This window comes from Puma concolor, chromosome B4 (genome assembly GCF_028749965.1).
Source record: "Puma concolor isolate L17-30 chromosome B4, mPumCon1.1.hap2, whole genome shotgun sequence".
Taxonomy (NCBI): domain Eukaryota; kingdom Metazoa; phylum Chordata; class Mammalia; order Carnivora; family Felidae; genus Puma; species Puma concolor.
In genome coordinates, this window is record NC_141673.1 from 48,127,400 (window position 1) to 48,154,256 (window position 26,857).

Sequence of the window (26,857 nt, forward strand, 5' to 3'; positions counted from 1 at the left end):
AAGAAAGGCAAGCATTATCCAGTTTTATCCTTTAATCTTGTGAAGCTCTGTATTTATTTACCTGATCACACACATGAGAAAGCTTTGTGAAAAGCTTGCTTCGGGGAAAAAAAAAATGCATCAGATCTCTCAAGTTAATGGGGCTGTTTTGGTCTTTCCATATGAGACACACCCCATGAATTCTGAAAGTCACTGCCGTCTCCAGCAGTCCTGTCCCCTCTTATTATGGCAACAGGAGGTGACAAGTGTTCTTCTGTGCCCTGAGCAGCCCAAGCGTCTTTTCAAAAGCCCTGAAATCACTGCTGCCTGTGCCCTCAGAAATCTGTCACTGGCAAGGGAGACTGTGGGGCTGATGGTTCACTGGGTGCCCAGTAGATATTTTGAAAGTGCGGGTTGTTGGTCTTTTATAACAGTTGCGATTGAAATAACATATCCCAATCCTGACGCCAGTGCGACCTGGAGGATGACGCCTGCTCTCTCTCCTAGACTCGGCTACAACCAACTAGCCCGCCTGGCTTAACATAACCTGTTCTCTCTCCCACACCTACCCTTCTCCACCCTTTCAAAATAATGCCCAATACATAGCACAACCTTCCTCATTCTCATCTCTTCTGTATTGAGGATTTACATTGTGCAATAAATGTTAACTGCAGGATTTGGCAATGTCTGCAAGAAAGCCACCTGATCGGCCCCATCTTCCTTCTCCCAAATAATCAGCTTTCTCCTGTCCTTATGCTTCCTCTCCATTCACTCAGTGCCCTCGTCTAACCATTAAGTGACTGTGAGAGTCATCCCGTCTAAGGTGTTCATTGTCAGATGGCAGCACCAAGGTGTAGTGACACTTTTTTAAGTATATTTTGAGAGAGACAGAGAGAGTGCAAGCTGGGGAGGCACAGATAATCCCAAGCAGACTCTGTGATGTCAACGCAGAGCCCGACGAGGGGCTCGAACTCACGAAACCACGAGACCTGAACCGAAATCAAGAATCAGACACTTAACCAACTGAGCCACCCAAGTGCCCCCGGGTAGTGACATTTTAAAAATACACTCTCGGAGGAGGAAAGGGATTAACTTTCAGGCAGATGCTATCATTTCCTCCAAGCAGGTGCGAGAAGTCAACAATGACTTGGAAATCACCTCTGAAAGCCTGCCAGTCATTGACAGAGTCCTTTTCGTATTGCCTACTCTTCAAAGCTTTTCCACATCCATTACTCTTTTGAAGTCCCCCACAGCCTCTAAGGCAGGTAGAGGAAGTATTGTTGTCACTAGTTTTCAAGTATGATGCTGAGTCACAGAAAGGTTAAGTGGCTCTCCTAAGGTCACACAGCTAGTTAGAATCAGCCCAGGCAGCAGAAATCCTGGCTCTGCGAGCTCCCGAATAAATCCTTTTCCTCACCACAGAGGCAATTCTCAAATTCCATCTTCTGGACAATAATGGCTGCATGGCACTTTCCATGAATGTCCTCCTAGCTCTAATTACTTGCCTATCTAAGTCCAAGCGAATTCCAGAACCTTTTTCAGCTGACCTTCTCTAATGTATAGCAATATAATGAGCACGCTTATATTCTACCATATAATGTTTCCGCTATAGTTGTTTTGGAGTGTTTTAAGTGGTGTGATATTTGGGCCCCAGGATTGTACTAACCTTGTACTAAAGGTACACTTTAAAAACCAAATAAGGAGGGGCGCCTGGGTGGCGCAGTCGGTTAAGCGTCCGACTTCAGCCAGGTCACGATCTCGCGGTCCGGGAGTTCGAGCCCCGCGTCAGGCTCTGGGCTGATGGCTCAGAGCCTGGAGCCTGTTTCCGATTCTGTGTTTCCCTCTCTCTCTGCCCCTCCCCTGTTCATGCTCTGTCTCTCTCTGTCCCAAAAATAAATAAATGTTGAAAAAAAAAAAAAATTAAAAAAAAAAAAAAAAAACAAATAAGGAGGAGAAGAAAGTCTGAAAGGACCTAAAAGGTACATCCAAGTCACCCAACTTGGGAAATGGAGCATCTTTCAATGTAGTCTGTTCTGTGTGCTCTAAGCTTTAAACCATTTTGTTCTTAAACCACGGTTTCTGATGTCCTACTGGGAACCGTGACTTTCAGAGAAAGGAGATAGGGATTGTGTGCTGGCAGTGAAACATTCCCTCACGGACACGTTTGGAAGAAAGGTCATTGGGTTCATCATGTGGGGGCGGGGAGCTTCACGACTGCTCTTTGACAACATAAACACCCGAAAGGCTTCCTTCACCACTTCAGCATGACCTCCATAAAACTGCCCCTCCCCCCCAGAGCACAGGCCACCAAGTGTTCCTCCAAAGACCCACCAATAGGTCTTTCTGACTAATAGCGTAGAAAGTTCCCATGTCATGTTTCTTACCCAAAGCATTTCTGGACGACAACATTCATCAATGTTGCTGTCCACGTAGTTCTCCCAGAACTACCACAAAATAGCACAAGTCTACCTATGCCCTTCGTTCGCAAAGGCGGCCCATAGTTGCCCCCTGCCTTTGGGATAAAGTCCAAATCCCTCTACCTGGTACATAAGACTCTAACACAATCCAAGGCTACCTTTTCAGCTTTATGCCTGACATTATTCTGTGCTTGTACAACTCAAGTTTTTCCCATCTCCACACACAAACACCCTAAAGTTCCCCCGACTTACTTGTTCAAGTCACTTCTTCCATTGGCATGCTCTGCCCCTTCTCTGCCCATTTGATTCCTTCTCGATGTCAGAAAGTCAGCTCAAAAACTTACTTTGTCCCAATTTAGCTAATTATATACGTGCCTTCTCCCTCCTTTTAAACTGTGTTATATAGTTCTTGATGCAACAGGTTTACTCATAGTAGATGCTCAATAAATTTAGTTGGGTAAGTGGATAATTCTCATGCGTCCACGACACAGTCTCATGAGGCAGGAAGGTACAACAGGGTGTCACTGGCAGCCCTGCCCGGTGTCAGTTGGTGAACCAGTAGAACATTAGCAAGAGCCCTGGCCTTTTTGCAGTTTGCTCTTTGTAACTGGTCTGTTTCTCTCTAATTTGTGATGCAGGGCCTTAATCTTCTTGCCCCCATTGAATATACATGTCCATCATCAGCATAGTTAGAAAATTTTGTCCTTAGGATTTACAAAGTTTTGAAGTAATGATAGTATAAACATGTTTCCTAGAAGATTTTTTTTTAAACATTTATTTTTGAGAAAGAGAGAGACAGAGTGTAAGCGGGAGAGAGGCAGAGTCACAGAATCTGAAGCAGGCTCCAGGGTCCGAGCTGTCAACACAGAGCCTGACGCGGGGCTCGAACTCGCAACCCATGAGATCATACAGAACCTGAGCGGAAGTCAGACGCTTAACTGACTGAGAGCCACCCAGGTGCCCCTGGGAGATTTTATCATTCTTACAAGGCAGTGTGATTTAGAAGTAGTTGAGGAAGAGAAATCCCAAATAAAAAGTCAAGATCTCAAATGGAGGACAGAGGCTCGCCCTATAAAGAGAGATTGGCAGCCCTACTTTGGATTCCCAGGGCACATCCAGCGTGGCGATCTTAGTGAACAACTGCGCTTGTCGCTCCTCTGGTGTGACTGGAGATCTGACCTAATGAAACTCGGCGAGCTGGGTCACCGGGGCCGCTGAGACATGAGTCTGCATTTCTCAAGTTGGCGTAACCGAATCGGAGCCATGCACGGCCGAGGTGGGCCAGAGGCTATCTGGTAGCCAAGGGCACTGCTGGGGCTTTAGAATAACAGCACAAGGTTGTAATCGGACGCCATCCCGGGACACTTAGCCAGTTAATCATCTCGATCAGCCATCTTTTATTCATAAACACGGAGGAATGATGTTCTCTTTGCTGCTCACTTTACCCTTTCAGGTTACACCAACATCCTGCTGCCCCGACACTCCCCTCTGTGTCACACAAAGCGCACCTGGCATTGTGAAGGCATCTTGTCACCAGGGCTGTCGATAGGAACATTGGAACCAGGGCGGACCAAGCACTGTTGCTCCCGGAGCTGGTGTGAGCATTTGCGGTTTAAAGGCAAGGCTTTAAGTAGCTCCTCTTTGAACCCCATTAAGACCACAAATCCACCGACACATGAGACAACCATGTAATGTGAGCCGGGAGCAGGCCTTGCGACCCCATAGCCCTCGCTGTTATCCCAATTATCCATTTTATTTCAGCCTTGAAGGAGAAGGTTCAAAAGGCTAGGGTTATTCGTTTATGTCTCAAATGTTGAAAGTTCAACATTACTAAATCTATCAAACTTCATCACAGGGGAGCCCAGCTACGTCGAGAGACCACACACCACCCTCCTTGATGGATGTGTGGTCCCATTTCTCCTTCTGTAACCCTAGATGAGTGGACCAGGGATGTTAACAAATTACCTGTGGGCAAGGATTGTGTTTTACTCATTATTCTGCACCCTCCCCTCCCCTCCCCACCCCACCCCCCCCAGGCTCTACCTCACCACTTGACATCCAGGTAGCAGACTTTATATAAAAGGGACTAAGAACAAAGGCTTTGGAGTCAGATTTCTGGGTTTGGCCCTCAATGGCTACACTATCTTTAGCAATCTCTCTGGGCCCCAGTTTCCCCATCTGTAAAATCTGAATAATAATAGTACCAACTCACACAATGAATACGATAATTAATTGCATTAAGGCATGGGAGGTCCTTAAGTAAATGTAAATGTGAGCTGTTTTTGCATTGTCTTGAATTTGGCTATGATGCGTTATTGGGGGGGGGGGGGGGTTACAGATCCTTAGTTCATGACCTTGGTTCACCTGCAATAAAGGAGAAAGAATACACACTATATCTTCTTTTTAAGGTCCGCGTCTGTAGATGAGTGATTTTCAAAGTGTGGTGTGGGGAACTCTGGGAATCCCCAAAAACCAAAACCCCAAGACCCAAGTCCTTAAGGTCAAAATTATTTTTGTAACAACACTAAAATGTTATTCACCTTTTCATTCTCATTCTTCCCTGACTTTCTGGAAAAGTGGAATTTTCCAGAAGCTACATGCTATGTGATGATGTCATCACTTAACATTTCATGGTATGAGTGCTTTGTACATTCTTATGTGTACAATTTTTTTATATTCCTCTGTTATTTCTGACACAGTAAGTAGCAATAGCTGTAACCCACATAAACAAATCTTTTCGGGGTACTCGATCATTTGTAAGAGTTTAAAAAGGTCCTGTGACCAAAAGGTTGGAGAATCTCTGCCAGACAATCTCAAGTTAAAGTCTCCCCCATTTCAAAATCTGTAATGTGAAAATACAAAACTCAGTCCTGATCTCTGAGACTCTGCCCACAGAGCTGGGGCCCTGAAACTGCTCTGCCTACATTTTGCCATTGTGTGTTTCAGACTGTCCGGGTCAGATCTCCCTGGTGAGGAGTGGCTGTGGAGTTTCGAGAAGCACGGCCAGCGCCATTCCATGATTAGAAGAGTCAAGAGGTTCCTGAGTGCCCACGAACACCCCGCCAGCCCCAGGAGGAGAAGCTATGGCAGGCAGGCCAGCGACAGCTCCATGTTCTTCCCCCCAAGTGGCGACGTCAGCCCAGCCAGAGATCTGCTGGATGTGCCCTCGAGAAGCCCCCACCGTGCCTCACCCGCCCAAAGGCAACCCTGCTCCCCAGAGGGGAACCCCAAAGCGTACTCCAGCCTGGGGGAGCTGTCCACGATCAGGGAGACCAGCCGGACAAGCACTTTGCAGAGCCTGACTCCACAGTCGAGCGTGAGGGTCTCCCCCACCAAAATGCCGCAGGTCCCCGAGGTACTGATCACAGTGACCGAGGCACCAGTGCCCACATCACGTGACTCCACTGCCTCCATCCAGAGCGCAGAGTTTACAGGGGTTGAGCCAAGCAGGACTGGACAGCAGGAGGTGCCTGTGGGATTGATTGCATTCCCCTCAGAGAAAGGGACACCTCCTAGGGACCCCAGTCCTCAGACTAGTTCAGCCAAAGATGAGAGAAACATCCTCACGTTAGCCTCTGGGGAAGACCCTAATGATAATGACAAGTTCCCCAAACGGTGGAGCCTCCCCGGTTTCCTGGCATCCAGCCACGCCTCCCTGACAGGCCTAAGTCCAGATCCCATCAGTTCTGAGCCCGTTCTTTCACTTGACACAGAAACATCCTCAGAGACCAGTGGAATCAACATTGTGGCTGGCTCGCGAGCCTCTCCTGATGTGCTATACTTACTGGAAAACCTGGACACCAAGGAAACAGACATCGTAGATTTTAATAATGAGAAAGCTGAGGCATCACCCAACGGAATACCAGAAAGGTCTAGGACCTGGTTCTAGCCTAGATTCTTACTTTCCCAGAAGTTCAGCATTAGTTCCAGAACATACCTAAGGACTGGTCAACTTTTTAAAAAGCCATCACACTGTATAAGCTACTTTTTAAACTGAAGGGCATTATGATCCTGAGTGTCTGAGAACTGAGAAAATCAAACACATTCACATCATCCATTACAAGGTGACTTTCATAAAAGTTACACAGACCACAGTGACATATCTTAACCAAATAAGGAATCCCAATATATATATATATATATATATATATATATATGACTTATAATTCATAGATTGCTAGCTTTGTAGATAGATAGTCCAGTCCCCTGATTTTGCCTATAGGGAGACAAAGGAGTCTCTCCTCCCCTCCTTTTTCTTTTCTTCTGCGCTTCAATTATAAACAGAGGGAGCTGGGTCACACAATGCCTCAAAAGCCCCTTCCTAATTCCAACTCTTTGAGGCTTTCTGTCTCACTCCTTTCTAGAACTATTATCACTTCTTGATTCGTAAGCTCTATCAGCATCACAACCTCCATCTCCCTTCAATTTCCTTTTCTCTGTTTTCTTTTTATTCTCTCATCCCTTCATCCTTCCCTTCTACTCCATCCCTCCTTTCAAGTGGTAATATTTTCTCTTGCTATCTCTGCTGCTTACTTCTTGCCACAGTTTTCAAACTATGAGGTGTTGGCAATGCCTCCTATGGGGCGATCAAAGATGTCTGACACATGCCAGCCTCCTAGTGGAAGGGGTGTGGGAGCTGATGGCACCCCACCACACCCTCAGCCGCCATTGCTGTTCTTTCCATATCCACTCTTTGGTCTTGAACACTGGAGAAAAATTGGAAGGACAAGGAACCTGAATAACCAAATGATATGGAACCAAAGAATAACAAGGCTTGAGTGTGTTTAACTTGTACTCTTAAAGCAAAAATCCCAATCATGTCCCAATCTGGGTCCAGTTACCATGTCTTCCAGGTTGTTTGGCATGAGGTAGGATCTCGGAGCTGGGAGGTTAAGGGGGTCCAGGACTGCACAATGGGGATGGGATATTGACCACCTCCCTCCAAAGGGTTGTGGGGGTTGCAATTGGCTGGGGCCTCCAACTTTGTCTGGAAGGCCATGTCTTAGGAGTACTGCTGTCACTATTTCTGTTGAATGATGAGGCTCGACTACATATGACTTACGAAATAAAGTAACCCTAGTTGCTACCCTTTATCAAGTGCTCAAGTCCAGGCAGCAGTGCGTAAAGTTCACAGAGAATCTCACTAATCCTCACAGGAATCCTATGGGTCAATATACTATTCTCACCATCTTATTCTAGTTTATTTTTAAAATTTATTTATTGATTTTGAGAGAGAGAGAGAGTGAGCAAGCAGGGGAGGGGCAGAGAAGGAGAGAGAAAATCCCAAGCAAGTTCTGCACCGTCGGCATGGAGCCCGATGTGGGGCTTGAACTCACGAACCATGAAATGACCTGAGCCAAAACCAAGAGTCAGAGGCTTAACCAACTGAGCCACCCAGGTATGCCACGTTCTCTCCATTGTAAAGACGAAGAAAACAGAGCCTTTGGCAAAGTAAAGTAGCGTGACTAAAATCACATGGCCAGAAAGTGACAGAGCTTGGATTCAAACCCAAGTTTATTTGACTCAAGAGCCTACACTCTTACCCTGGGTGCTCCCTCACTGTGCTGTGCCATGCGTAAGGTGCTGGATCTACCAGCAGTTTGCCCAGAATTCCGGAGGATGCCCCACGTAAGCCATACCTGAGCTTCTCCAGCCTTGGCAACCCCTCCGGGTCCTCCCTGCTTCAGTCTACCTGGTCTTTTTTGCATGCACACAGGAGGGTGTCATCCCTCTTCGAGCCCAGCCATGATCCTCTCCATTTTTCTGACAGAGGAAAGTTGGCAGAACCCCTCCTTACCCCTCCCCACTCTTCCCAACATGCAGTGTTATCATTAGCACATTTTTGCAAGACGCTGCGTCCAACTGGGCCACCCCAGCTGCATGACAGTAGTGACATTTACATTAACTGGTTTTTCTCAAAAGACTAAAAGGAAATAATATTGAAAGAAACACTATACATTGATGCTTCTCTATGTTGCTTGAGAGCATTAGTACCTAGGAAGGGACCAACATTCCCAAAGCGTTAAGTATGGACTAGAGCATCAAGCCCCGACATAACACCGCTGAGAGGCAGGAACCCTAACCCTCCCCCAGCCTCTTAATGCTATTTTCTTGGCTGTTGCAACTTAAGTCCCTCTATTCTCTTCTCTTTGGCTTTAGCTATTGCTCAAATTCAAATAAATTTCCACTTCGCTGCTTTTGAAATATAATCAATTTTTGTTCATAAATCCAAGGTGATAAATTATACACAAACAGAATCATAGGTTTCATGGAGGACTAGAAGAGTGTTCGTTCGTCTCTGCTTCCATCTATCCCTTATGCACCTTTGTCCAGAGAATTACTGAATCTCCTCAATATTTCATCAGACTCTGAGGTGGCCTTCCATTTCTTCCTGGCACTGGAAACTGAATAATGACTCATTCAATGAGCCCGTGTAGTTGAATTCAGCTACAGATTCAAGCCAGCAACTGCCCAGATCAGATGAAGAAATCCTCTATTCATTCTAAAATGAGTTTTTACCCAAGACAGACCAACATTGCAAAAACAAAATTATTTCTTCTCTGGGGCCTGATTTCATTGCCTGCTTAGCCCCTTTTCTCCTGAGCTCTGGAAACTTCTACCCCTGCATGAATGGTCACATGGCCTGGCGGCTTAGTCTTTTTGATTTGTCCCTTCCAAGAACAGGCTCGTGCATTAGATGTAATCCCCCAGCCAGAGAGTAGAGTGAGGCCAAACCCCATCTGCTGCCTTCTCTCTCTGCCCTCTGGACATAGCTGTGCCCTGATGCCTGCCCACAGGACAGTGAAGGTAAAGGCCCATGAGCTTTTTCTCTGTCGTCCAAGAATTTAGGGATGATTGGCCCTCCACGAAACAAGGAGAGCTGTTCTCTCCCCTCTTGAATTGTCCTGTGTACTTCATGGCTAACGGCCTCTACCACTCCAGGCGGTCACTTTTAGCCATGGAGAAAGCACCTTTTAAATGGAATGGAGAAATGTAAAATTTACCATTCATTTGAAGACTCATACATCATCTTTTTCAGTGTTCCCCCTCTAGCTTCTTCCTTCTTCAGAGAAACTGATTCCGTGCTCAATCATTTTTCCAAAATCTTCGTGTCATAACGTCTACTCTCTGAGAACCCGCCGAGCCCCAGCAGCCATGTGGTGTAACGGAATGAGGAATACCAAACTGGCGTGTGACTTCTGCCTGTGTAGCTTTATGAACTTGAACGAGCCCCATCCCTCTGAATCGCATAGTCTCAGCTGGGAATCTGCATCATCTCACTGGCCCTTGTGAGGGACTGAGGAGGGTTAAGAGAAAAGGCTGGGAGCCCAGGCAGCGATGTCTGGTTGATGGGCACGGCTGGACTCGATGCCCCCCACCATTCTGCAGAAGAAAGGACTTGTTCCTTTCCACTTTAGCCATTCACTTGTCAAGATCCCTTTATTCAAAAGGATTCTAATCTCTTTCATTCAAGAAAGCTTATCATTTCTCTTTTGGCTTCATTTTTTTTTTCTTTCATATGCTTCCCAGCGTCTCCCACATCTTCCTTCTCACCAGTGTTTCCTGTCATTCCTTCACTCCTGACCCTACATCCCCAGGCCTCACCACCATGGCAACAAGTGCCTCTCCCTCCCCAGTGTGTGTACCAATCCCCTCAATCAAAACGTGGAACTAGATGGGCGCCTGGGTGGCTCAGTCAGTTAAGCATCTGACTTTGGCTCAGGTCGTGATCTTACAGCTTGCGGGTTCGAGCCCTGTGTCGGGGTCTGTGCTGACAGCTCAGAGCCTGAAGCCTTCTTCAGATTCTGTGTCTCCCTCTCTCTGCCCCTCCCCATTTACACTCTGTCTCTCTCCTTGTCTCTCAAAAATAAATAAACATTAAAAAAAAGTTCTTTCCCACAAAATGTGGAACTAGAGAACAATTAATTGCTTCTGTTCTTTCCACTATAATCCTAGGGGATTTAGCACCCCTGGTTTGAAGTCAGAGGACCATCTTACGGCATCTAACCTCCCTAAACCTGGTCTTATATCAGTTAATTTTAGAATAAGAATGACAACTGTACTCCTAAGCAAGAGCCAAATTCGAATCTGATTCCACCTGCCCTTCCCTCATCACAATCATCATTTACACGATCCACAATAAACATTTTCTAAAGTGGTGTGGTATTAACAGTAATAACCAAGGATTTTCCTCGTTTCCTCTTATCTGACCATCTCACGGAGATCCTCAATCCTTTCATGTGTGTTCTGTTTTTCTTAGTTCTATGAACCCTAATTTTTAGGACGGTCTTCACCACTGAAATGGCCACTGAGTCAAAAGAATCAATTCAAAAATGCCAGCCTTGTTCTCTTATTGCAAATCATGGAAAACCCAGGAGAAGGATCCCAACCCTGGCACAGCTTGAGAGACGTGATCCCAACATTTACCTCTTTCCAGCCTCCCTTTGCACCTCTGCCGAGCGTGGCCATCATCCCTGGCCAAGGCAAACAGATGACAGGAACAATGACCCTGGAAAGTAGGGGCACAAGAACCACATTTTCCCTAATTACTCAAGTAGCTCAGACCAGGGATTCTGTTTTTGTGTTGTTTTGTTTTGTTTCTGGATTAAGGAAGTAGACCCAGATCTTTTTGCCACAGGCAGGTTTGGCCAGATGGCTACCTGGAACCATCTTCTCAGAGCTTCTGGTTTTAAACATTTACCTAACAGAGTCAGCCAAGGGAAGGCTACATCATGTATCCTGAAACAAATAAGAACCTTTCTAAAATACATTTGATACAGAAATGCTGATGTGTCCCCCGGGTTCTTTGTCCAGGCTAGTGCTTCTCAACCAGAGGTGATTTTGCACCCAGGAGATATTTGGCAATGTCTTGAGATGTTTTGGGTTGTCACAGTGGGGGGGGGGGGGGGGGGGCGCTACTGGCATCTAGTGGGCAGAGGCCAGGGATGTTTCTAAACATCCTACAGAGCACAGGATGGCCCTCCATGACAACTATCGGGCCCCAAATACTTAGGTTAGGAACCCTGATTTAGGCCAATAGGAAGATTAAAACGAAACAAACACCAAGGAGATTAATGAAGAGAGACGAAGAAGAAATAGAACTAGAAGAGATCAGATGAACCCAGCCACTGGCTAAATTCCTATTCTGTGCACAAGCTTCACCCCTTCTCCTTGATGCAGAAGGATCTGTCAACTCCCGAAATACTGCTTGCAAACCCTGAGGTCTGCCCTTAGAGAATTCCTTAGAAGGCTCCTACCAGTAAGAGTAGCTAAATGCCACGGCTAGCCTGACAGTGTGGCTCACAGAAAGGGTGACAGTAATATATTCTACCAAATATCACACAGGAACCTGTGCCAGTAAACTGCTAGGTAATGGAGAGAGATCTGCTCCAGCTTCAGCCTTTATATATGTCTCACTTAGGACCAAACAAATAAACCATATCTTCTAGAGAAATAACTTGGCATTTTATTTTGTAGAGAAGGGACACTTTAGAAGAAAGTTGTTATAGTGAGTAGGATGTCTACCTCCTTCCCACAGACCACACAACCTCAGGGATTTCCCAGCACCTCCAGGAGAATAACATCCGGGAATTGGTAAAGTCCTGGATGAGGTCACCACTTGGACTTTTCTTCATAGTCATTCATGAGACATTAGGCAACTCCTGAGTGTCAGATATTCAGCCTAAGCTTAGTGGTGGCACTTAGGACCCTGTGCCTCCCACATCATCTGTCACTGTCTTCTGTGGCTGTAGGGGAATAATGCTTGGCTTGTTTGTATGTTTATATGTTGCCTTTCATCCCCAATCCTATTCGCCTCCCAGCTATTTTTTTCGAGAATTCTTTTTTTAAAGTTTATTTATTTAGAGGGAGAAAGAGAGAGTGCCAACAGGAAGGGGCAGAGAGACAGGGAGAGAGAGAATCCCGAGCGGGCTCCATGCTGTCACCACAGAGCCCTGTGTGGGGCTCAGTCTCACCAACTGTGGAGTCGTGACCTGAGCTGAAGTCAAGAGTCAGTCGCTCAACCAACTGAGCCATGCAGGCACGCCCTCAGCAACTATTTTCACGTGTTTAATGTAAAGCCCTTTGTTTGTAAACATTCTTCCACGATGTGTATTTGGGTGCAAGTGTTTTCAACTTATGTAAATGTTTTTTATTATAGGTCTCATCTGTTTGCTCACCTCAGTACAATGTTTTTAAGATCCTCCCTTCCAAGTTCCCCTGTGTAACACCTCTCATCCGTTGCTTCTAACACCCACGTGTTCTAAGATGTTTTATAGTATTCATCCGTTCCCCTCTCGCCTCCACCCCCTCCACAGTAAGCTCCTTCAGACGCTTCCTTTATGGCCCCCATGGAGCATCTTATATCCAGGAGCAGAGTCACTGGGTCACGGAGCTTGGATATACTTAACCTGACTATGTACTGCCAGACGCGCTCCAGAATCACAGCGCTGACTGGTCGCCCACAGCACACTTTCTCCACCACCACCTTCCTGCCCCATGCTTGGCACCACCTAGGTTTTGGATTTTTCCAGTCTAACAAGTGTGAAGTGATCCCTGCTTGCTGTTGAATTGACATTTCCTTGCCAATTAAACAGTATTGATCGCTGTATGATATTTATCTGATTTACTAATGACATTAAACATCCCTTCATATAATTCTTAATTCTTTTGGGACTTCTCATCTGAACTGCCTTGAGAGAAAGCGAAAGGAAAGAAAAGAATCCAAACTAGAACCGAAGTTAAGAGACCTGGAAATCTCCATCAAATGTGACCATAACCTTAGCTGTGTGGTCTCTTCGCTGTGTTCAAGTAACTTGATTACTTGACTTCGGTTTGCTCGGCTCCAAAATTAATGGTTAGGGGTGCCTGGGCTCAGTCAGTTAAGCATCTGACAGCTCAGAACCTGGAGACTGCTTAGGATTCTGTGTCTCCCTCTCTCTCTGCCCTCCCCTGCTCATGCACGTGTGTGTGCGTGCTCTCTCTCTCTCTCTCAAAATAAATACACATTAAAAAAATAATAATAAATAAATCAAATTAATGGTTAGATGAAGTGATTTAAGGTCTCATTCAAATGCTGGTCCTAATAACATTTCTGGAGATTCTATACATGGGGGAGAAAGGAAGAAATAGTTATGATGGATATTGAGAGTGGCAAAAAGAAACAAATGGCAGAAAGAAACAAAACGGGCGGTGGGACAAGGAAAGAGAGAGTGGACACCCATCGGGTACTGGGGTAGGCCAAGTGTTTAACATCTATCACGACAGCGGATCCTCAGGAAGCACTGTTACCCATTCATTACATGGGAGGAGACAGAGACGTTAAATAACTTGCTGAAGGTTACCCAACGGTTAAAATTTCAATCTTGGATTTCAACCCAGGTCTCTTGGGCTCATTGCTGATTCTACTCTTCCACACTGCATCTGAAAAACAATGAACTAGGATAGGATAGAAATTTCTGTATTCAGAACACAACAGATTAGCAGTCAATTGCCATAACTACTCAACCAGCTCTGTTGATTTCGCTTTCAAAGTCTGGTGGGGACTCTCAGGAAGCCAAGGTTGCTTGAATACCTATTATGTTTCAGTGTTATGGGAGGTGCTGGACATACATGATCCCATCTGATTCTCTTAATAAACTGTGAGGTGTCACGATGCCCAGTTTACACCTAAAGACACTGAGGTTCGGGAAGGTGAAATAGTGTACCCATGTCACAGAGCTGATAATTGGGGTTCAGAATCAGGTCTGCACATAAACTAGGAGGCAGAGGTGTCATTTCCCTGAGGAATAGCCAAACCTAAAGCCTATTTCTCCATAAACAGCTTTCTTGCAGGTAAACGTGTTCTCTTCATGATCCCTGTCTTCAACTGGGAACAATTTAAGCCCCTGAGTTTAATAGAAGATTGGGTATAAGATTGTCCTTTGTCATTAGTTAAAACTGGTGTCGGTGCCTGAAACAAGTCTGTGGATCTGTGCAAGACACCAATTTCTTCTCCTTTGCGCACAGGTGAGCTGTGTAGGTGTATCCTTGAGAATGATGGAATCATATGCAGTGTGTGTGACATATATGAATTCAACTATGTGAGTTTGACCAAAGAAAGAGAAGCTCTTGTGTATATGTGTAAATAAAAGACCCTCTGGGACGCCTGGGTGGCTCAGTCGGTTGAGCTTCTGACTCTTGATTTCGGCTCAGGTCATGATCCTAGGGTCGTGGGATCAAGCCCCACATCAGACTCTGTGCAGATCGTGAAGCCTGCTTAAGATTCTCTCTCTCTCCTGCTCTGGCCCTCTCCCCCACTCCCTCCCTCTCTCTCTCTCTCTCTCTCTTCTCTCTCTCTCTCTCTCTCTCTCTGAAATAAAAAGAAAAGACCCTCCTCACTTCCCCCCTCCCCCAGGGAACATATACCTCAGCGTGAGTAGGAGATGGAAGATGAGAATGCCATTCAACCAGCCTCAGTTCCAAGGAGAGTGAGTCTGGCATTTAAAGGCACAACAAGTCGGTTAAGCGTCCGACTTCAGCCAGGTCACGATCTCGCGGTCCGTGAGTTCGAGCCCCGCGTCGGGCTCTGGGCTGATGGCTCAGAGCCTGGAGCCTGTTTCGGATTCTGTGTCTCCCTCTCTCTCTGCCCCTCCCCTGTTCATGCTCTGTCTCTCTCTGTCCCTAAAATAAATAAACGTTGAAAAAAAAAAAAAATTTAAAGGCACAACAGTAGAACTCCTTAAACAGCTTGGCTCCTAAACACAAGCCAAACATCATCTGCTGTTCAACCGAAAAACTTCCAATGACTTTCAGCATCCCGGCACATAGGCTTCCTGAGAAAGATACAATAAAGTGCCCCATGCGGTTCCTCCCTAAGAGATTCTCAGTGGTCATTTCTACCCCACCAGTTTTCTCATTGGGTGCTGAGTTTAGGGCCGAACCTCCGCATAAGCTCGCTGTGATATGTTCATTACCCAAGGATTTACACTGGGGCATCCCGGAAGCACAATGGGGACAGAGTGCAAGGGTAGAAGTATGTACAACAATTTTATTGTCTGAGCCAGAGGTAGATGTAGAACTTTGGGCCGCAGTGGCAAGCTGGCGGCCTGGATCTGACTTCCTGATAGCTCTTACTCATCTAGGATTCTCCAGTTTACCACAGTCTCCACATCTCCCTATTGCCCTACACTGAGCCTGCTTCACTCAGTTGTTGTCTATTTGGCTCCGGTGGGTATCTTCAGTTGGCAATATTTTACTAAAGCATCAGCGGCTCCATGGGGACCTCCACCACCGTGAGTTCCCTAAACTGTGCAAACACGGAAAGAATAAGAAGGTACAAAGCCAATGATGTCAGGTCATCTTTCTCGTCACTGCTATAAACTCCGGCCCCATGCTAGCACTCAGACATCGTAAACCTGTATTCGTTCCTCTTTCTGACCTGCTTCTCTGGGTGAACTGTACACTCAGAATTCTCCCTGGCTCAATGACAGTGTGAATCATTTGAGACGCAGGGACTCTGACACTAGCCAACCGTGCCTGACCGGGCCCCGTTGGCTCAGGCCTTGCAGGAATGTCCCATCCAGACAACCCAGGAACAGCATGTCATTTCTGTGTCGTTCCCACTGGGGAAACTCTAGCCTCTCCACGCGGGTCTGCGCGGCCACAGCTGCCGTTCGTAGTCCCCGGCAGGCTGGCTGTCTCCTGCCACGGGCAGAGGCCGCCTGGAGCCCTCCTGCTATTTCCAGCTATTGACCTCAGTCTGAGGTCAGCTCCTGAGCAAGCTGCATGGAACACGGAATAATGGGGGCAGCTCCACAGAGAGGGGAGATAAAAGGTTCACCCCTATAAGGAAAATGGCAGGTCGGTGAGTAGAAGAATAGGCAGCTAAGCCCTAGTTGGTAAATTCTCTTGGCGTGGGGAAGAGATGGCTGAGAAGAAGATCAAATCTCCTCACTGCTTGGGAAAACTTCTAACAGCCATAAGGGACCAAAAGTTGATTTAAAAAAAAAAAAAAGTTTGGGGGGACACCTGGGTGGCTTAGTCAGTTAGCGTCCGACTTTGGCTCAGGTCATGATCTCACAGTTTGTGGGTTCAAGCCCTGCGTTGGGCTCTGCACTGACAGCTCAGAGCCTAGAGCCTCCTTTGGATTCTGTGTCTCCCTCTCTCTCTGTCCCTGCCCCACTTGTTCTCTCTCTCAAAAATAAATAAAAATATTAAAAAAAACAAAGAAAACAAAAAAACAGAGGCACCTGCGTGGCTCAGTCAGTTAAGTGTTCAACTTTGGCTCAGGTCTTGATCTCGAAGTTACTGAGTTCAAGACCCGCGTTAGGCCCTGTGCTGACAGCTCAGAGCCTGAAGCCTACTTCAGATTCTGTGTCTCCCTCTCTCTCTGCGCCTCCCCAACTCGTGGTCTGTCTCTCTCAAAAATAAACATTAAAATAAAAAAAAAAAACTGTACATCAGGAGAAATACCAAATAAATGAGGCAAGAATGCACCTATGTCTATGAGTTCTCTCCCCGATGAGCACTAGCTTTGTGTTCAGCTAATACCAAGTCCAGAGTCACTTTCCTCAGAATATACTTCAAGGGACACTCCTCCCTTGGCAGGGAGCCCTGTGGAGACTGAGAACAAGAAGTAGGAAGCCCAACATCAGATTAGAAAGGAGCCTTTCCCTCTGTCCCGCCAGCATTTGGGGTTGGGGTCAGGCCCCCAGCCACCAGGGCACTTCTCAGCAGCTGCCTCACCTCTGTTACCTGGGGCCAACAGGGTTGATGCCACCCCCCTGCACACCTTTTGCAAAGCCCACTCTGTTGTCACCCACCAAACGCACAGTGCGCTTCTGCTGAGATCCAGAGCTGGCCAGAGCTGGTGACGGCGTGTAGAACTTGAAAGCTGCTGGTTACGGTCCCGTCCCTCAGGGCCTTCGGGGCATCCAAAGGAGCAGATGGGGATCCTGTGGGCCTCACAGCTGCCCAGGCTCCACCACACGGGGCTTCAGCTTTTTCGATGTGTTTTTCAGCAGATAGCTCCCACTTCCGCTGGTCAATGGGGAAGGTTGCGCGAGACAAATCTATAGTCTTCTGCAATCCACAGTGTACCAGGGACACAGAAGGCACAGTGAGCTCCTGCTTTTACTCCATGTTCCATTCATAAAACTAAACTCCAAATGTGGCCTCATCAACTTTTGTCAAGAAGAGAACATAGGGGCGCCTGGGTGGGTCAGTCAGTTAAGCCTCCAACTTCGGCTCAGGTCACGATCTCGGGGTTCATGAGTTCGAGCCCCATGTTGCGTTCTGTGCTGACAGCTCAGAGCCTGGAGCCTGCTTCAGATTCTGTGTCTCCCTCTCTCTCTCCCTGCCCCTGCCACACTTGTGCTCTGTCTCTCTCTCTCTCTCTCTGTCTCTGTCTCTCTCTCAAAAATAAATTTAAAAAATAAAATTTTTTTAAAAAGAAGAGAATATAAAGGGTATGAATGTGAACTTCTGGATTCAGACTGTGTGGGTTCAAATCCTGAATCAACCACTGCTTGTGCAAAGTTACTTAACCTTTCTGTGATTTGGTTTCCTCAGAGATAGAATGGGGATAATCGTAATGCCCAGTATTGTTAGCATTACAGGAGCTAATACATACACAACTCCTAGTATATCATCTGTCATCTAGCAAGCACTTGGTAAATGTTTGCTACCATTATTGTATCATCACAGGATTAAATAATATGGGGATTAAGAGCTGGGGGACCAGGTCCTATTCAGGCTCAAGTGCTTCCTAGCTGTGTGACCTAAGTCAAGTTACCTGACCCGTTTTAGCCTCTATTTCAGCAATGATAAAATGGCATTAATGCCCATACCTTCCTCACTGGGCTGTTTTAGAAATTAAATGAAATAGTGGGTATAAAGCAATTCACACAAGGCCCGATGCAAAGTTATGGCTCCATAATTGTTAACTGTAGTTTATTATTTGATGAAGAAGGCCTGATTTTAGAACAAAAATAAGATTTGAGACTGTATAATATTTCTTCCTAAAAAGTATAAAAATGACTCCTCTCCTGAATCAAAGATCTGTAGATAATTCCTTAAACTTCCTGCCTCAAAAACGGAGTTGAGAAAAAAGCATATTGCAAACTCCACTTGCAGAGGCAAAGGCCCACAAGGGGACCAAAGGGCGGGGGGGGGGGGGGGGGGGGGGGGCTGTTCTCAAGCAGCACTGCCCCAACCTGCCTCCGGGTGGCAGCATTTTAGCATGTTGAACTTCCCGGAAGTCCCTGGTCAGACCATCCAATTTCATCCACCCAAACCAAGGGTCATCATGATATTTATCTCTGAGGGCTTCTGGAGATTTGCAGACACACTAGAAATTGCCTCTGGGAGAGGAAGTTTGGGACACAGACAGGACTGGGGAGTAACCAGGGCCATGACTAGGGTGTGCAGGGCTCCTCTCTGTATAAACAATTTGAGTCACCCCAAATCGGCATGTCCTTTCTAGACACTGAATTTTGTGCCAAAAGAGGAAGCAAACAAAACTACACTCACCCCAGGAGTGATCCACTGGCCAGGCAGGTCCCTCCTGAAACCAGGGCCTGGCCACAGGGCACAGGACACCTTCATTAGCCTTAGGACCCCCTGCTCAGATGGCATGGCCAGCTTCACCCTCACCCCAGCCCCAGCACCGGGGAGGGACTTAAACATGAGAAACCAGAGGAAGGCATTCCAAAGCATGGAAGGGCTTGGGGTGGGAACAAGACTTCCTAGGGGCAGGGATCCCCGGGTCTAAGGTGATGAAGGGGAAAATAAAGGAAGTATGGGGTAGTGTGAGAGAAAAGGGGAAAAAGCAAAAATGAAGCAGGGTATCCTACATAATCCCCCAGGCCCGCTCAGTAACCCCGGTGCCTTAGGCTGCATACCTCCTCCTTTTTCTGAATGGCAGGCCAAATGCTCCCTCCTGTAACCCAAAGACATTACCAGATAGGAACTAAGGACAGCCCAGTCACACATAATTTATTTCTTTTAATTTTTTTTAAATGTTTATTCATTATTGAGAGACAGAGAGAGACAGAGCCTGAGCAGGAGAGGGGCAGAGAGAGAGGAAGACACAGAATCCGAAGCAGGCTCCAGGCTCTGAGCTGTCAGCACAGAGCCCGACGTGGGGCTGGAACTCACGAACTGCGAGATCGTGACCTTAGCTGAGGTCGGACGCTTAACTGACTGAACCACCCAGGCGCCCCACACATAATTTATTTCTTAAAACTTTGGTTAACATTTCAAATCTCTTCCAAGTGGGTCATTTACTGAAGAAAAACCTAGGAAATTGGCAACTAAGGGTCTCATCGGGAGGGAAAACAATGCAATAAAGTGTTGTCTGAGACCAAGGGGGTGGCTCAACAAGCCTCTCCAGATGTGCTCAGTGCCTGGGGACGTCAGTCAGGGTGAGGAAGTACATCAGGATGGGAACAGAGGAGGCAAGACTGCGCCAGTAAAAAAAATCTGACACAGCGGTCTGAGCAGAGCTAGGGAGGTTAGGCGTATTTTGGGGCCCCTCAGATCCAGCTGGCCCTCTCTTCTTGAATGGATGGGACATTATGGAATAGAGAGGCTCTTCATCTGCAGGACACCAAGGAACAAACAGACGTCTGAGGGTGCTGATACCCCAGTGTCACCAGGCTGGTTACAGAAACGTACTCACAGTGGGTCTCCATATCACTGATCAGTTCCTAGAAACTCGGGGTGGGAAGGAAATTTTGGTGTCACCTAGTTCATTACCCCATTGTGTGACAGAATCCTCTCTACGGTATCACTGCCAAGATTGTTCCCACCCGAACTCCTCCAGCGAAAGACAATTCGCCCCTGGAGCACGGCATGCTGGGACATCACTCAGTAGATGGCCTTCTCCACATCTGCCTCCTGGCAACCATTCTCATACCCCCTCTGGGTTCATACCTAGATTGTCCATCCTTCTCCACACCGAGGACCACCCTCGGACATTTGAAGAATGCCATTATGCTGCATCTACATAAACCCCAACACACATACACACGCACGCGCCCACACACGCACGTACACACACACCGTTTCTTGAGACCAAATCTTGCCAAATAATTCTTTACATCTCGTTGTCCCTTCACCAACGTTCTCTCTCTCTACTGGAAGTGTCATAATTTAACAATGGCCCTACTCACACGTGTCCCCAGAAGCAAACACAACACTCCTCATGTTTCTTCGCATTTTGTTTTTCCCACCAACGCACAGGGGAGCAGCACAATCAGCTTCCTTGTTGCGCAGACATTTGGCCCCTATCCACATAACCCCATAACAGGGGGATCGCGCCTGCTCTGTTCACCGCTGTACCCCTCCTCCCCAGAGATTAGACCACTGTCTGGCACTGGGTGGTCACTCAAGAAGTATTCGCTTAGTAAATGAGTGACATTTTGGGAGTGTAGGCTCATTTTGGGTTTTGTTCTAGTAGTAGTTGGCGGTGGTGGTTGTTAATAGTCAGGAAGAACGGTGTTATTTGGGGCATAGTTAGCCCTATCCAAGTAGACACGTCAAATGGACAACCGGATATCAGACACGTCTGGAGATTAGAGGAGAGGACAGGGCCAGAGAGAGAGAGGGGAGTCACCAACTCACAGGAACGTGGCCCTTTTTCCACATGGCCTCCTGAGGCCAGTGACCATCAGCCTCTCCTCTGCCCCCCACACTCATCCCAAGCAGTAGAGCCCCCAGACTCATCCACCTTCCCCTTCTATCCCCATTATCCCTGGGAGATTCTAGTACTGAAGGGGAATGCTCGCCCTCCTTGCCCAAGGGAACATCACAGGAAAGATCTGAATCAATCACATGTGCATTTCTGGGAGCAGCACACGCAGCTTCCACTACTGCTAGAGAAAGTCAGCCACTTCCAACGCTAAAATGAATTTCTTTCTCAGCACACGGCCGGGAACTTAGAGATCAGCAATCAAGGAAGGGGCATTTCCGTGCTGTCCCCTTACATCAGTCTCCATAGGACAGGTGCACGATATTGGAGTCCTGGTGTCCCCTGGTAGGGTGGGCTCTGGAGGCCAGCAGTGCCCTCTGGTGGTCATAACAACACTGATGCTCATGAGAGTAACTAACACCAGGAGCCAGTTAGTGATCAGAATGACTACCACTTGTCATGAGCATTTTACCATGAGCCAGACTTGTAATAAGAATTTTACCCAGGGCACCTGGGTGGCTCAGTTAAACGTCCGACTCTTGGTTTCGGCTCAGGTCATGATCTCATGGGTTCGTGAGTTTGAGCCCCGCCTCGGGATCTGTGCTGACAGTGCGGAGCCTGCTTGGGATTCTCTCTCTCTGCCCTCCCCCACCCCCACTCCCACTCACGCTCCCTCTGTCTCTCTCAAAATAAATAAACTTAAAAAAAATTTACCCAGATTATCCCCTTAAATGCTCATTCTAACCTTATCAAGCCCTACTACTCTGTTTGCCCACATTACAAGTGAGGAAATTGATCACAGCAATTAGATGATTTTCTCTAATAAGTCACAAAGGGCAGAGGAAGTTGGCTGGTCTGTTCCTGTCTCCTTCAAACGCCTCAAAATAGACATAAGCCACCCCAGAAGGAAAGGGGGGAATTTAAAGAACATATATTTTCCATTGTAAAAGTAAACACAGTAACTATTTTGGAAAAATTGGAAGGAAAAATAAATATCCCCAAGTCAAAACAACTGATAGCATTTTAACGTGCTTCCTTTCAATCTCTTTTTTTTCTCCTTTCCATCTTTTTTCCCCCTAACTGTATTCAAGGTATAGTTATAAATTCTTCAATGACAAATATTCTTAAAGATTTTTTTTCTCCAAGAATTTTCTGTTCTTAGATGTAAATTTCACATTTCCTAGTCAAAGCAACAGGTATTTACTTGAATTTCCAGGAAGACTCTGGCCCAGAGGTCCTCGCCAGGACTTCTATGTCCCAACCTGCCCAAGTGCGCTTCCCGGAGAGCCAGCGTTGCTATAGAGACAGAGTGTGGCCATGGAACCTCAGGACAGGTCAGGGCCAGTCAGCCAAGTGCACTGCCCTCAGGGCAGGTGTCGAGGGTGAACTTCAGGGACTTGTGCCTGGCTCCCTTCCAGCAGAGGTTAGCACCGAGCTCTGAGCACGGCAAGCTCCCAGGCAGCCATCTACGGGACTTGAGATTCTTGGCAAGTTTCCTTCTGGCTGCCATAGGGACATGGCCATGTGGCAGCCCTCTCCGCGAATCTGTTTCACTGACCAGAATGGCTACCATTTATCATGAGCATAATGTTTTTTGGAAAGTGTGTCTACCTCTCCAGAAGCTCCTGTGCCTCTACCTCAGAACTAAGATACTCCCCTCCAGAGTAGTCCCTGTAGAGCTGTGGCATCTGAGGCAGACTCCCAACTCCGCCACTTACCAGCTCCATGACCTGAGCATGGCTGACCGTCTCAGAGCTGTTTCTTCATCTGGAAAATCAGGGTAACTCTTCAGATTCACAGAGTTGTTAGGAGAGGTAAATGGACATTTATCTGAGTACTGAGTACACAGTAAAAGCTCAATAAGTGGGGGCTATTGATCCGGAAACCTTCTCCAGGGAGATGGCTCATGAAGGAATGCGTAGAGCGGCTGTCTATGCAGCAGGTAGCTGGAGACCACGGGGTGAACAACTCATCATTCATCTGGAATGCCCGAAGTCCCACATCCTCTTAGTTCCATGCAAATGCCAGGGAGAGAGGCATACTGCCTGAATCCTTTCCTGCTCCTCCTTGCCTTTCTCCCCTCTTCCCTGGACCCTTTCCCAAGAACACAGGAAGGACTCTACCAGGGGCAATACTCAAATTATGTAAAAACTCAGACTGAAGAAGTACGACGTCAGCCATGGAGCTGAAAGAGGGTCCTGGAAGCCTTCTGTTGCACCAGACATCACCACCCTATTTTATAGATTTCAGGGAAGTAAGGGGTCTCAGGAGAGGGTCCAGAGAAGCTGGCACACTGGGGAGATTCCTCAGCAGACTCTAGGGAATGGTTCTTTACCAGCCAATATAGCAACGTGTTTACATTTTAACAACAAATATGACCACACCACCACGTGCCAACCAACTTGCCTCCAGTTGAGACCCTGAGAAGGTCATTATGGGACCCTCCTCCCAAGAATACAAGGGGCCAGCGAATGGATTAAGTCCATTTGGGGTTCATGCCCTGCTTGCAGAGTGAGTGAGTTGGGGAGAAGAGCTTTACTGCCTAAGAGGCTGCTTGAGTGTTAAAACACCCCTAGCCCTGTCATTCCTCACTGCATGCCTGGCTGTTGCAGTAGGAAGAAGAGATCCAGAAGTGGGATGATCCCAAGTCAAACACCATGGTGAATTCCTGAGGCGGGATGTCAGTGTCGGTGACCCTCTAGCCTGGGCCTGAAAAAGAAGCACCACACTCAGTGCTGCGGTCCAGCACCAGCCCTTATGGTCATTCAGTCATTAATTCCACTAACACTCGTTAATCCCACATTAGGCGCCAGGTGCTGGCCTGAGGGCCGCGCAAACGACAGTGAACAAGACAAGTAGCGTCTCTGCCCTCATGGAGCTCAGCCTAGCAGAGGAGCCAGACATAAAAGCATAATACAGGGTGACAAGAGCTACAACAGGGAAAAGACAGGGTGCTAAGAGAGCAAAGGGGGGGCACCTAACCCAGAAACCTCACTGCAGGAAATAACGTGTCGGCCAAGATCTGAGGGCAGAGCGGGAGCTGGCCGTGTGAGGAGATGGGAGAAGCAGGCAGCAGCCCGTGCAAACACTAGACACTGGCTGAGCCCCCAGAAGAACAGAACAGTTGACATGAACTTCAACATAATCATTTTGATGTGTCAAGATTGGGGTGCAATTAATGTTTAACTTGTGAGCCTAACTTCTTGCTTAACCAGAGAATGGTCTGGAAAGACTATAACCCTGTAAGTCTAAATTTCCAAGCCAAAGATGCAGGTTGGCAGGGAGACCAGGTTGGGAGGGAGGCAGTGTCGCAAGTGTTGGATACTGGTGTCACCTGTACGCATGTTCGAGCCCCACCCAACTCTACTTCTTAGCTGGGTGACTTTAACTGAGTCAGTTCAACCTCTCTAGGCTGTAACTTGCTCATCTGAAAATGGAGAACGATGCTGGTATCTACTCTGTAGCACAGTAGTAATCAAATGAGAGAGTATATGAAGTCCTCAGCATGGGAAAGAGCATGGGGCCAACTCTCATTATTAAAAAATGGACGCTCAGTCCATTCAGCGTCCGACTCTTGGTTCCAGCTCAGGTCATGATCTTGCTGTTCATGAGTTCAAGCCCTGCATTGGGCTCTGCACCAACCGTGTGGGAGCCTGTTTAGGTTTCTCTCTCTCTCCCTCTCTGCTCCTCCCCTTCTCTCTCTCTCTCAAAATAAATAAATAAAAACTTAAAAAAATAATAAATAGGCGCACCTAGGTGGCTCGGTCAGTTAAGTGTCTGACTTTGGCTCAGGTCACCATCTCACAGTTTGTGAGTTTGAGCCCTGCACTGGGTTCTTTGCTGTTAGTACGGAGCCTGCTTTGGATCCTCAGTCTCTCTGTCTCTCTCTCTGCCTCTCCCCCGCTTGCACGCACACACTCCCTCTCTCTCTCCCTCTCTCTCTCTCTCTCTCTCAAAAATAAAACTAAAAAATAAACATTAAATAAATAATGAAATAAATCATGGAATCCACCCCCAACATAAACATCACTTTGTGCCCAAGAATCTCAGGTGTTTTTGAGAACAGAAATGCGACCTAATCCAAACATCATATAGCTTGTATTTATTGAGAGTTCACACACGCCAGCCCTGTCCTACATGCATTATGTGGGTGGTTTTACTGCATTCTCATGACAATCCAATAATAAAGGTGCCCCTGTTTTCCAGGTTTTGCAAACTAGGAAACCAAGGTGGAGAGGTCTAGTAACTTGCCTCAGGTCATCAAAAGCTTCAAAAATGTAGAACACTGACAATACCAAATGCTGGCAAGGATGTGGAGCAACAGGAACTCTCATTCATCGCGGGTAAGAATACAAAATGGTATAGCCACTTTGGAAAACAGTTTGACAGGTTTTGACAAAACTAAGCATTCTCTTCCCATAAGATCCAGCGATCGTGCTCCTCGGCATTTACCCAGAGAAGCTGAAAACTCTATTCAAAATTGCCAAAAAACAAAAACAAAAACTGGAAGTAACCAAGATGTCCTTTAATCAGCGGAGGGATAAACTATGATACATCCAGACACTGGAATGTTAGTTGGCGCTAACGAGAAATAAGCAATCGAGCCATGGAAAGGCATAGAGGAAATTTAAAGGCATATTACTAAGTGAAAGAAGCCAATTGAACAGACTACATACGGTATGATTCCAACCATTTGACATTCTGGATAGGGTGAAACTATGGAGACGGCAAAAAGATTAGTGGTTGCCTGTTAAGGGAGAGGGAGAGATGTGTAGGCAGAGCACAGAGGATTTTTAGGGCAGTGAATCTACTCTGTATGAAACTACAATAGTGGATGCATCACCGCACATCGACCCAAACCCATAGAAAGTACCACCCCCAGAGCAAATCCCAGTTAGACTCTGAACTTTGGGTGACACGTCAGTGTGAGCTCATTGATTTTAACAAATGTACCGACTGCCGCGTGGGGGATGTCCATAGGGGATGCGGCATGTTCACGCGTGGGGAAGGGGGTATATAGGAACTCTCTGTACCTTCTGTTCAATTTTTCTGTGACCACAAAACTCTAAAAAATTAAGTTTACTAATTAAAAAAAAAAAACCAAACCAAAAACACAAAAAACAAGCTTCAAACCCAGGAAGTGGGGCTCTGGAGCACATCTCTTTAACCACTAGATTATACTAACCTCCAGCTTCTAGCGGAAAGAAAAGTCCAACTTTGGATAGAAGGACAAAAGAAAAAACAGGTACACGTGAAGGGAAACAAAGAGATTGCTGGGGTTTGGAATGTACTCACGGCTCAGGACGCCAAGCTTTCCTAATCCTTTCTAGAGGGCTGGCCAGGCTTCCAGGCTGATGATGCCGACTCCCGCCTCACACGGAGTGTTTGACAAGAGGCACCTGACATGTGGCCTGAGGCCAGCATCCCCTGGGCCCTTTGGTCTGGAAAACAGCTGTGAGTAATTGGGGCACCAGGAGGAGAGAGTTTTATCAGCTGGCCTGTCCCGAGGCTGCCGGGAAGACTAATGTGCTGGTGCAGACATGCCTCCGGAAACTGCCCTATTTTTAGAGAAAGGCATTCTTTCACGGGCTGTGCTTCTGACAAAGAAGCAGGGTAGCCCTCTGCCCAAGGGGCAGCCAGCGAACATCAAGCCACGTCCACTGGTTTGCCTGACGTGGGGCTTGTTTTTCTGCGGGTGTGTGGACCACCATCCAAAGCATTTTACCAAAGGAGTTATAAGGTGCTCGCTTGGGGAGCCTGGGTGGCTCAGTTGGTTAAACGTCCGACTTCG

At 47.0% G+C, this 26,857-nt stretch overlaps 2 protein-coding genes across 4 annotated transcripts in view; one reads left to right on the forward strand and one right to left on the reverse strand.

Moving 5' to 3' along the window:
- Nucleotides 1–7,589, forward strand: part of BEST3 (bestrophin 3) — a 41,591-nt gene extending 34,002 nt beyond the window's left edge. For all 3 annotated transcript variants that reach the window (XM_086712822.1, XM_086712821.1, XM_086712823.1), the window contains one exon: nt 5,343–7,589. In XM_086712822.1, the coding sequence (XP_086568948.1) occupies nt 5,343–6,285 (943 nt within the window). In that variant the 3' untranslated portion in view covers nt 6,286–7,589. The remainder of the gene's footprint in view (nt 1–5,342) is intronic.
- The window catches only part of RAB3IP (RAB3A interacting protein), a 144,559-nt gene extending 118,094 nt beyond the window's left edge, over nt 1–26,465 (reverse strand). The window contains exon 1 of the mRNA XM_086712833.1: nt 26,362–26,465. The gene's annotated coding sequence lies outside the window, so the exon portion shown is untranslated. The remainder of the gene's footprint in view (nt 1–26,361) is intronic.
- Between the last annotated feature and the right edge of the window lie 392 nt (nt 26,466–26,857).